This window comes from Ornithorhynchus anatinus, chromosome 4 (assembly GCF_004115215.2).
Source record: "Ornithorhynchus anatinus isolate Pmale09 chromosome 4, mOrnAna1.pri.v4, whole genome shotgun sequence".
NCBI lineage: Eukaryota > Metazoa > Chordata > Mammalia > Monotremata > Ornithorhynchidae > Ornithorhynchus > Ornithorhynchus anatinus.
This window is the reverse complement of record NC_041731.1, coordinates 65,802,052-65,814,366: the sequence shown is the minus strand read 5'-3', so window position 1 is coordinate 65,814,366 and position 12,315 is coordinate 65,802,052. Positions and strand designations below refer to the sequence as shown.

Sequence of the window (12,315 nt, the reverse complement as noted above, 5' to 3'; positions counted from 1 at the left end):
TATGCTGGGAAAAAATTGTACAAGCAATAATGATCACAAAAACTGTGGCATTTATAAAGCATTCGCTGTGTGCCAGGTTTGTGCCAAGTACTGGGATGGATTTGATACCATCAGATCAGACATAGTCCCTCACAGGGACTCACAGTATGGTATAGTGGATAGAGCATAGGCCTGGGAATCAAGTTACGGGCTCTAATCTCGACTCTGCCACTTGTCTGCTGTGTAACCTTAGGCAAGTCACTTCACTTCTCTGGGCCTCGGTGACCTCATCTGAAAATGGGGATTGAGACTGTGACCCCCATGTGGGACAGGGACTGTGTCCAACCCTATTTGCTTGTATCCACTCCAGGGCTTAGTACAGTGCCTAGAACATAAAACATATATATATATAGTAAGTACTTAACAAAACCACAATTATTATTATTATTATTATTAAGGGGGAGGGACTCACAGTCTGAGGGGGAGGGATTGTTAGTAGGTTTTGAATTCTCATTTTACAGATGAGGACACGGAAGCACAAGAGAAGTTAATTGATTGTCCAAGGTCCCATAGCAGGCAAGTGGCAGGGTTACCCACTAGGCCATGCTGCTTCAAAAGTAGTAGATGAAACAACTTTCCATTTAGTTCCTCATTCATTTATCAAAACCATAAATATATACTGGGTATGAACTTCATCTACAGATTTAGAAAAATCTCACTCCTTGAATGAGAATTCTTCATATTTTCAAAGCCTAAAATATTTTTGTTGCACATATGAAGAAAAAAATAGGTCTTCCTTTCCTCTCTCTTCTGGAAAGCAAATATAGGTTGTCTTATGCTCTGTGTGGTCAACTGCTCAGTAAATTTGCCTATAAATATCTGGTAACTCAAAGACAGCTGAGTGGGAGGAAAGTGCCATTTTTTTGACCTCAGAAAAGTTTTATTAATGGAAATAGCAAATAGAAAAACTGGATGGCTTCGTTAGGCCCTGTTAGTGTCAGTTCATTTCATTCTCATGTCAAAAAAGAAATGCTTAATGATATGTTCATTCAAAATTTACAGGTTTAAAAAAAGTCTCTAGAAATACTAAAATCAAGTGCCATCAGAAGCAATATTTGTTTCTAAATATAAAATAAGCAAGAAATTCTATGTGTTCTTGTAATTTTAAACATTTTACCTGAAATCTTAAACAATTAGATGGCCTATTGAAATTATTTTATTTGTTAAATGAGTTTGCAAGCTAAAAATAATGCAATCCCTTATAATATACATTTCAAATTAAACCAGCACTTGATTATGGTGAAACAATTAATTCTAAAAAATGATAGGTATTAATTAGGTTTTTTAGGAGGGATGCTTTCAACTTCAACTACAGTTTGAAAGCAGGAAACATGATAGTTCATTCATCTTTGTTCTAATATGTGTTAAAATTGTATCAGCGTGGCTCAGTGGAAAGAGCACGGGCTTAGGAGTCAGAGGTTGTGGATTCTAATCCCGATCTGCCACTTATCACCTGTGTGACTTTGGGCAAGTCACTAAATTTCTCTGTGCCCCAGTTACCTCATCTGGAAAATGGGGATTAAGACTGTGAGCCCCACGTGGGACAACCTGATTACCTTGTACCTACCCAGTGCTTACAACAGTGCTTGGCACATAGTAAGCACTTAAATATCAAAATTATTATTATTAATCATGGTACCCTTCACTACATGAATCAAAGGATAGTATGTAACTGGCATAATAGAGGAGTAATCAATGAATTGCTAACACCACAAGTAATCTAGTAATTTTCATTAAAAAGTTCATTTCAGGGGTTTGATGACAATATGGCCTAGAAACCCAGATTAGGAAGCCCACGTTCTACCATGAAGAGGAATTTGTTATTGCTAGTACATTCAAAATTCTTGCTTCCTTGGCCGGCTCAATTTGGAAATTCCATCATAATTATTGTGTGCAAAGCACTATACTAAGCACTATACCCACTGGAAATGGCAGTGAGGTTACCTTTAAAATGGACTGCTGTATGATTCACATTTTGTTCCCTTCAAAATCTGGTTTTAATCCAAGACCATAATTTCAGTAAAGGCAACTGACCTTCTCTCTTAAGAGCTAGTGGAAGCTAAACTGAGCAGAGTTCCTTATCTGGAGAAATAGAAGCCATGGAGGAAGGCTAGCATACCTGAGAAATGAGCTCTTGCTCCATTCATCTATCATTTTAGATCACATTAACAAATAATTCAATCAACCTTGAGACAATAAATTGGTCACAGTACATGCTGAGACAATGGCCCTTTGAATGTGAAATTCATTGCTCCTGAAAATCCAAATGTGATAACCGCAGGAAAGAATAATTTCTTCATGCAATTTTGCCCAGAGTAGATACATCAAGGGATACCCTTTCAGCCATCGCATCTCAGAAGGAAAGTAATTCAGCGAGGAAATACATTTAAGGTATATAAATTTAAAATTCTACTTATCTATCTGCCTAGATAGGACAGCAGTGTTACAATAAAATTAACCAAGCAACAAGAACAATAATATGACAACCCTACTTTCCAGAGACAAAGATTGTACAAATTCATACTCAGAAAGTTAGATGCTCAATCTTCACTCCTCAAAGCTTCAATCAAAACTATTAATTCAGCTCAACCAATAATACTAAGAAAAAAGTTGGGAGGATCACATCTTCCTTTAAGATATTATTTATACTTTCCTTTCTGTAGATATTCATATGACTTCATTATATCTATTTCACTACTATATACTAACCACTGACATTTACCAGTAATCAAAAAATACAATATTTTGTAAATGGTCATCCTACTTTTAATTTTTTGGTAGAAAAATTTCCTCCTGTGTTCTCTTTTCATTGACACAACCATTGTATTCTAATCACAAAGCAACAATCAATAAATCAATAGACTATAAACCCGTCAAACGGCAGGGACTGTCTCTATCTGTTGCCGACTTGTTCATCCCAAGCGCTTAGTACAGTGCTCTGCACATAGTAAGCGCTCAATAAATACTACTGAATGAATGAATGAATAAACTTCCATCTAGTAAGCCTTGAATCCTTTCTTTTGCCATTATGTATGCTGCTAAAATAGGGATTAGTCAAATGGGTACATTTGGTTTTGCAAGGGCCTTAGCAAAGTTAGTTAAAGGCCTTAGCAACAAACTTAGCCCACATTTTAGGAAGAGATTTGAAGGACTACAGTAAAAAAAAAAAATTAGAAATGGAAATAGAGTTAGAGAGCTGGAAAATTGCTTCATTTAAAATCACTCTCTTTCATTTTTCTAGTGTAAATTAAATGACTTCAGTGAAATCTAACTCAAGAAAATTAAAATAAGGGAAAAAGAGAAGGCTATACATGGAGGCCTGAAACAACTTAACAACTGAGGCAATTTTATATTCAAATATTATGGTAACAAATTTTAGAACTCTGGTATTTTTCTTAGAGGAGCTTCAATATTATGTTTACTACAATAATTTAAAAAAAATCCAAAAGCAAATATACAGCAAACTGCCCAAATTCAGTCAATCCTTTCAAAGTCCAAATTACTCTTCATCCTAAAATTAACAATATGAGCATTGAAACTTATTTCCTTCTTGGTAAGCATTTTTTATCATTCTTCCCCCAGAATAAATATGCCTCAATTTTACCTAAAAATAAATATTTCTATAGACCTTACTGGAGCTACGTGGACATTCTTATCACTCTCCCTCCACCCCTCCCCTACTCTCTCTCTCTTCTTCTTCCCAACCACACACACCCACACATGGTTCACCAATTTCTTTTCAACAGTATTTATTCTGGTCTTTGCAACAGGAGATGGAAAACACTCAGAAATAGGTGCAAAGAGGTTGAATATAATTCTGAGATGTAGCAAGTGCAGATCTCAAAATGTTTTGGAGTTGGATCATACTAAATATGATTTATAACGCAAAACAATGACTTGTTTTATGCTGTTCAAGATAATTGAGCTGCAACAGTACATAAAGAACCAAACCTTAAAATTGAAAAACCCATTGTATTTTTGTAGAATGTACTAATTTGTACATAGTAACATGCTTTGCACTGGCCCTGAATTAAAAAGGAGGATGCCTACATATTAACATAACAGAACTCATTTAAAAAAAGTTAAATCAACCTACATTAGTTATAGAAAAATCACTAAAACTATCAATGACTTTTAAAATGCAAATGTTATAGAGAGCATAAGAGATTAATTGCCTTATAGTGGCTTTTTGCCACATTTATTTAAATTGTGAAAAAAGAAGGGCTTAAGTGTTCATTATTCTGGTCACTATTAGTTTCCCCTTCTATTTCCAGAATGTATCAAGCCACTATTATCATCCACTACCCTGTTTTTCTCCATCTCTACAGACAAAATGTAACCAGAATCAGGATTTTGGTAAGCTTTGCCATTAAAAAAAAAGTTTAAAAAAGAAAAAAATCTAATAATGCTGCTTTTGTTGCTAGAATGTCTTGTATCAAAGAAATTACTAATATGCTATTATTCTAAGCAAAAGCAACCCCCCCCAATCAAGACCACCTGCTCTTCAACAACCTCCGCCTTAAAAAATAAACACAAATAAAACTGAAAAAGCAGTATTTGTAACAATACATCCTTCAAAACTGGCCTATGTACTGAAAAACATCAGCAATATAATGAGTTAAAAAAAAACATCGAACTGCACTACATATGAAATAAGCCTTTGAATTAGAAAATGTCTTCTGTATGTTTTGCAAAGAGCATGCATTATGCTTAATTCTCATCTTCCAGCAAATTGCTTATGGTACAGTTCTGTCCTGGTACATTTAATCCTTTCACCGCCACAACCACATGGAAATCATTTCCTTAAGCATATTAAATTGAATTTCTTTGTAAATAACATCTCAGCTCATCAAGCCACCTGATAATTGTACCATATTCAAGATTTAATCCATAAATATATATAAAACCATATGTATGGGAATATATATATATATCCATCATTCAAATATCCTTTACATTTTAGGGCATGGTCATTTTATTCCCATAAATCCAATTTAATCTAAAGAGTAGCTACGAGGTTCTATATTTTGTGGTGAAAAAGACCTTTTTACAATCTCATTGAATGCCTAATCCTGAAAGCCTCATTACAGAAACTCCACTTGGAAACAGACACATCACTGCAGTTATTTTTAAGATGTAAATGAAAAGATAGATTTGTTTCTACTCACCGCGTATTGTTCAGAGTTTGTCCAAAAAGCTCATTTTGTAAAATATTTGGTGGGGATGAGAAAACCCCATGAAAATGAGATAAAACGGAATTGCAGACCTGGCGCAATGTCTCAAATTGCATTTTTCTTTCTGTTTTTCCTTCTCTTTTTCTTTCTCACCTGTCTTTAAAATCATCTATTTTGCAGGCACCCTCAAACAAAAACATGCCAATCAAGTTCCATATTTCTCCTGATCTCTGTAAAAACTGGGCTTGAATGAGCAGGGGTTGAGAGTTAATGGAACAGTCATTCTTCTTCTAATTCAGTCGTAGAAGATTTAGTACTCGTGCAGCTTTCTCCTGACTGTAGCAAGAATTCTAAACAGCAGTAAGCTTTTGGGGCATTCCCAGATGAAGTGTGAAGCCGAGCCGCTTTCATGGACTCTACTCATATTTCTCTAAGCCTATTAAAAACACACAGTGAATAGCTGCTGTCGTCAGGATTTTCAGCACATCTGGCTGCCAGCAATAAAATCTCAGAAGTCAAAATTGAGGACAAGGCATCCCCTTTCCGATACAACAAACGAAGAGGAGGAGGAGGAGGAGGAGGAATTCTGCATCTTCCCTTCCCCTCTAGCTTCCCCTGTAAAAATGAATAGCGCCAGTATCCATATATATAGGTCTAACGGGAAGCCAACTGCATAAGGACCAAGAGACCTCACTAAAAACAGGGTCGCGGTATTCATCTTATCACTGAATCGCAAGAGGGCAAGGGATCTGAAAAGATCATCTGGTTTAGCCAGGTTTTTTCTATGAGGACCCAACAAGAGGAAATGGGCTTATATTAAATCAAATCAGGTGGACCGAAAAAATAAGTTTCAGACCATCTGGGTGCTAAAACACAGGGGCAGGCTACAAAGGGAGAAGGCAAAGAAAGGAATAGATATCCATCTAATAATTGGAGTATCTGTTGTGGTATTTGTTAAGCACTTACAATGTGTCAAGCACTGTTCTAAACACAGGGGAAGATATAAGATCCTCAGGTCAGATACAGTCCCTGTCCTGCACAGGAATCATAATATTCCTGGAAGTCAACAGCTGGATCAATTTAGGGACAGGAAGTCATTAGAATTGATGATACTAACTTTTTTATGGTATTTGTTAGGTGCTTATTTTGTGCCAGGCACTGTACTAAGCACGGGGGTAGATACAAGATAATTGGCTTGGACGTAGTCCCTTTCACGCATAGGGCTCATTTTACCTCATTTTACAACTGAGGTAACTGAGGCACTGATAGTTAAGTGACTTCCTCAAGTTCACTCAGCAGACAAGCGGTGGAGCTGGGATTGGAACCCAGTTCCCCAGACTGCTCCTAGCGTGTCAGAACAGAAGAGATTCTCCCTGACCTGGAAACTTCTTTCCCCTCAGGACTATAAAAAATAAATCCAAACACTCTGTGGAACCCCCAGAAAGGCAGGCTTATATAGCTCCCACTACACACTCAAAGAGTGAAATCACAAAAGTAAGTGTCCAACCGATTCCCCTGAGCTAAAGAGTCTCCTTATAATCAGTGGATGGACACAAAACAAAGAGCCTGAGATTACCAGTCAACCCCATCAGCAGAGAAGCAGCAGGGTCTAGTAATAATAATAATAATGTTGGCATTTGTTAAGCGCTTACCATGTGCAGAGCACTTTTCTAAGTGCTGAGGTAGATACAGCGTTGTTCCACGTGAGGCTCAGTCTTAATCCTCATTTTACAGAGGAGGTAACTGAGGCCCAGAGAAGTGAAGTGGCTTGCCCACAGTCACACAGCTGACAGGTAGCAAAGCCGGCATTTGAACCCATGATCTCTGACTCCCAAGCCCGGGCTCTTTCCACTGAGCCACACTGCTTCTCTAATAGATACAGCATGGGCCTGAAAGTCAGAAAGAGCTGTGTTCTAATCCTGCTCTGCCACCTATCTGCTGTGTGACCTTGGGCAAGTCACTTTACTGGGCCTCAGTTACCTCATCTGGAAAATAGAGATTAAGACTATGAGTCTCCAGGTGGGACAGGGACAGTCTCTAACCCGATTTGCTTATATCCACCTCAGACTAATACAATGTCTGGCACTTACTATGTAGCATACATAATATATAGTAAGCACTTAAATACCACAATTATTATTGTTATTACTATCAAGCTGTTCAGAAAGAGCCAGAGATGGGTAGAAAGCAGAGTGTGAAGGGCCATCCTAAATATGTCTAGTGGAAACTGGATGAAATATTGACCACAGTGACTCAACAAGGAGCAGCTAATCTTGGTGGTCCACATCAAAAATATGAAGCCTCCCAAACATGGACCCCACCCCCAACCTAAACACATACCCACCCCCCCACACACACACACATACACACACACACACACAGAACTATTAGGTTAATGAGAGGCAGTATGGCCTAGTAGAAAGAGCATAGGTCTGGGAGTCAGAGGCCCTGGGTTTTAATTCCCCGTCTGCCACTTACCTGCTATATGACCTTGGAAGGGTCACTCCATATCTTTGGGCCTCATTTCCTTCATCTGCAAAACTGAGATTCACTACCTTTTCTGCTCCTTATTTGCCTTGGGATCCCCAAATGGGTCCTGATTAACCTGTAGCTACCCTATCGCTAAGAAACGTGTTTGACGCATAGTAAGCGCTTACCAAATACCACAATTTTGATGAAATTAAATATGAGTCATGATTAACCCAAACAGCACTGTATTTACTGCTGGAATTTATTTACAACATCAACATTTAGTATAGACTCACCTTCCTAAATATTTGGATGTCCCTTTTTGAACTAGTGAAGCCTGCAAATTAAATGTGATTTTTTGTTACCTACCGGAACACTGATCTTTTCTCCTTTGCCCCTTGAAATGGGGGAAATGGATGCAGAAATAGATTCAGTATGTCCTCTGTCTTTCACAGTTGCATCTTGGCAACTGTGTTTATGCACAGACTTACAGCTGCATTGAGCCCAGATGGGAGAGCATGGAAAAGCAGCCCTCTTACAACTAGTGCAGTAGAGCTACGAGCAGCTGGTTTCCTAAAGCCTGCAGTGCTCTTTTAGAATTAGGCAACCACTTTAGAAACTGCTTCTTAATAAAAATGATAATACTTGTGATATTTCTTAAGTGCTTACTATGCGACAGGCACTGTACTAAGCACTGGGGTGGATACAAACCCAGAGTATCCAGTTTTAATCTCCATTTTATAGATGAGGTAACTGAGCTCCAGACAAGTGAAGTGACTTCCCCAAGGTCACATGGCAGACAAATGGCAGAGCTGGCATTACAACCCATGTCCTTCTGACTCCCAGGCCTGTGGCTTCTTACTTTCTCATAAAACGACTTTGCATTGGTCAATAGAAAAAGCCATAAGAGAAACTAGAAGTAGTTCTTTTTAAAGGAAACGTGACACACTCACACTTAAACCTGTTTTCTGGAATAGAAGAATCGTGAGGGAGATAGGTCAGGTAGTTGTTATAGCCTTTATTAATCACTTAGTATGTGCCAAGCACGATGGTAAGTACTGGGTAGTTACAAATAAACAGATCAGAAACAGTCTATATCCCAAATAGGACTCACAGTCTAAATAAAAATAAGGCAATCAATGGATTGCAAACAAAAGCAAGCAACAGAGTCAACAAACCCAGACAAGGAAGTGAGATAAGCAAATGAATGTCTTTATTACTGTAAAATGGTCTCACCATGATTTGGGGGAAAGACATTTTAAAAAATGCATCACATGTAAATAGATAGAACTGGGAGTGATGGAGAGGAAGAGGAGGAGGAGCAGAAGGGTGAGAACACAACACAGCAGGTAAGTAGGGGATTAAGTCCTTAAAACTGCCTTCAGTGGAAGAGGAGCAAAAGGGGGAGGAGCAGGATAAGAACAAGATGGGGTTGCAATTGATTTATTGAGTGCCTACTGTATGCAGCATTTGGGAGAGTGCAATAAAAGTAAAACATTGCAGCCTCAAGTGTCTTTTTACCTCCTTCTTCCTTCTCTCTTTTTTTTTATCTTTTTTTCTCCTCCTACCCTTATGGCTAGACTTTTTTATTGATTTAAAAAATATTATTGCTAGACTTAATTCCCTTATATCACCCATGATATAAAGCATGCTTTAAAGCAACAAAACGTAGGCAGAGATAATTGTGCAAGTACAAAGTCGTGGAGATAGTAGTTCCCTCTTCTGTAAGCTACCTGTGGGCAAGGAATGTGTCTGCTTATTGCTATGTTGTACTTTCCCAAGTGCTTAGGACAGAGCTCTGCACATAGTAAGTACTCAATAAATACAACTGAATGAAATAGTGAATAAAGGTTCTCAAGCTCTGTACAAGTTCAAGTAAAGGATTCTTAGTTATAAGCCATTGTAACCTCCCCAGACTTCTAAAGGTTGTAAAGGTAAAGCTTCTGAACAGCTGGCTGGGGTTGATCCCAGAATGGAGAAGCTGCAGCACACCCCAAAGTCCCAGGTCTTAAATAATAATCAGAATAATGATGACAATCATGGTATTTCTTAAGCACTTACTGAGTGCCAAGCACTATCCTAAGCACTGGGGGAGATGCTAGCTAATCAGGTGGAACACAGTCCCTGTTCCATATAGGGCTCACAGTCTAAGAGGGAGGAGAATTTAATCCCCATTTTACAGATGTGATAACTGAGGTACAGAGAAGTGAAGCGACTTGCCCAAGGTCACACAGCAGACAAGTGGCTGTGTGCAGTGTTGATTAAAGGAAAGAGCATTGGCCTGGGAGTCTGAGGACCTAGATTATAATTCTTTCTCCATTGCTCATGTACTGGGTGATTTTGGACAAATCACTTAACTTTTCTACATTTCAGTTACCACATACGTAATATGGGGATGAAGACGGAGTCCCATGTGGGACATGAACCGTGTCAATCAAACCAATCAATCAGTGGTACTTATTGAGCCACTTACTGTGTGCAAAGCACTACACTAAGCACATGGGAGAATTCATTCAATAGTATTTATTGAGCGCTTACTATGTGCAGAGCACTGTACTAAGCGCTTGGGATGAACAAGTCGGCAACAGATAGAGACGGTCCCTGCCGTTTGACGGGCTTACAGTCTAATCGGGGGAGACGGACAGACAAGAACAATGGCACTAAACAGCGTCAAGGGGAAGAACATCTCGTAAAAACAATGGCAACTAAATAGAATCAAGGTGATGTACAATTCATTAACAAAATAAATAGGGTAACGAAAATATATACAGTTGAGCGGACAAGTACAGTGCTGTGGGGATGGGAAGGGAGAGGTGGAGGAGCAGAGGGAAAAGGGGAAAATGAGGCTTTAGCTGCAGAGAGGTAAAGGGGGGATGGCAGAGGGAGTAGAGGGGGACGAGGAGCTCAGTCTGGGAACGCCTCTTGGAGGAGGTGATTTTTAAGTAGGGTTTTGAAGAGGGAAAGAGAATCGGTTTGGCGGAGGTGAGGAGGGAGGGCATTCCAGGACCGCGGGAGGACGTGACCCAGGGGTCGACGGCGGGATAGGCGAGACCGAGGGACGGTGAGGAGGTGGGCGGCAGAGGAGCGGAGCGTGCGGGGTGGGCGGTAGAAAGAGAGAAGGGAGGAGAGGTAGGAAGGGGCAAGGTGATGGAGAGCCTCGAAGCCTAGAGTGAGGAGTTTTTGTTTGGAGCGGAGGTCGATAGGCAACCACTGGAGTTGTTTAAGAAGGGGAGTGACATGCCCAGATCGTTTCTGCAGGAAGATGAGCCGGGCAGCGGAGTGAAGAATAGACCGGAGCGGGGCGAGAGAGGAGGAAGGGAGGTCAGAGAGAAGGCTGACACAGTAGTCTAGCCGGGATATAACGAGAGCCCGTAATAGTAAGGTAGCCGTTTGGGTGGAGAGGAAAGGGCGGATCTTGGCGATATTGTAGAGGTGAAACCGGCAGGTCTTGGTAACGGATAGGATGTGTGGGGTGAACGAGAGGGACGAGTCAAGGATGACACCGAGATTGCGGGCCTGCGGGACGGGAAGGATGGTCGTGCCATCCACGGTGATAGAGAAGTCTGGGAGAGGACCGGGTTTGGGAGGGAAGATGAGGAGCTCAGTCTTGCTCATGTTGAGTTTTAGGTGGCGGGCCGACATCCAGGTGGAGACGTCCCGGAGGCAGGAGGAGATGCGAGCCTGAAGGGAGGGGGAGAGGACAGGGGCGGAGATGTAGATCTGCGTGTCATCTGCGTAGAGATGGTAGTCAAAGCCGTGAGAGCGAATGAGTTCATCGAGGGAGTGAGTGTAAATGGAGAACAGAAGAGGGCCAAGAACTGACCCTTGAGGAACTCCAACAGTTAAAGGATGGGAGGGGGAGGAGGCTCCAGCGAAGGAGACCGAGAATGACCGGCCAGAGAGGTAAGAGGAGAACCAGGAGAGGACAGAGTCCGTGAAGCCAAGGTGAGATAAGGTATGGAGGAGGAGGGGATGGTCGACAGTGTCAAAGGCAGCAGAGAGGTCAAGGAGGATTAGAATGGAGTAGGAGCCATTGGATTTGGCAAGAAGGAGGTCACGGGTGACCTTAGAGAGAGCAGTCTCGGTAGAGTGGAGGGGACGGAAGCCAGATTGGAGGGGGTCTAGGAGAGAATGGGAGTTAAGGAATTCTAAGCATCGATTGTAGACGACTCATTCTAGGATTTTGGAAAGGAAGGGTAGTAGGGAGATAGGGCGATATCTGGAGGGGGATGTGGGGTCAAGAGCGGGTTTTTTTAGGATGGGGGAGACGTGGGCATGTTTGAAGGCAGAGGGGAAGGAGCCCTTGGAGATTGAGTGGTTAAAAATAGAATTTAAGGAAGGGAGGAGGGCAGGGGCGATGGTTTTAAGAAGGTGAGAGGGAATGGGGTCCGAGGCGCAGGTGGAGGGGGTGGCACTTGTGAGGAGGGAGGAGATCTCCTCTGAGGATACTGCAGGGAAGGATGGGAAAGTAGGGGAGGGGGTTGGTTGGGGGGAGGGGAGAGGCAGAGGGGTGACTTTGGGGAGCTCAGACCTGATCGTGTTGATTTTCGTGAGGAAATAGGTGGCCAGATCATTGGGGGTGAGAGATGGGAGAGGGGGAGGAACAGGGGGCCCAAGGAGAGAGTTAAAGGTC

General features: G+C 41.1%; 1 protein-coding gene across 34 annotated transcripts in view; it reads right to left on the bottom strand.

The window, feature by feature from the left end:
• Positions 1–12,315, bottom strand: part of RIMS2 (regulating synaptic membrane exocytosis 2) — a 695,597-nt gene that overhangs the window by 426,279 nt on the left and 257,003 nt on the right. For 5 of the 34 annotated variants that reach the window (XM_039911835.1, XM_039911833.1, XM_039911834.1 and 2 more), the window contains exon 1: positions 5,208–5,793. The exons of 23 other annotated variants lie outside the window; for them this stretch is intronic. In XM_039911835.1, the coding sequence (XP_039767769.1) occupies positions 5,208–5,329 (122 nt within the window). In that variant the 5' untranslated portion in view covers positions 5,330–5,793. Of the gene's footprint in view, positions 1–5,207; positions 5,795–12,315 lie in introns of those variants that run through there. 6 more of the 34 variants (XM_029062356.2, XM_029062357.2, XM_029062359.2 and 3 more) reach the window with 3 other exon arrangements.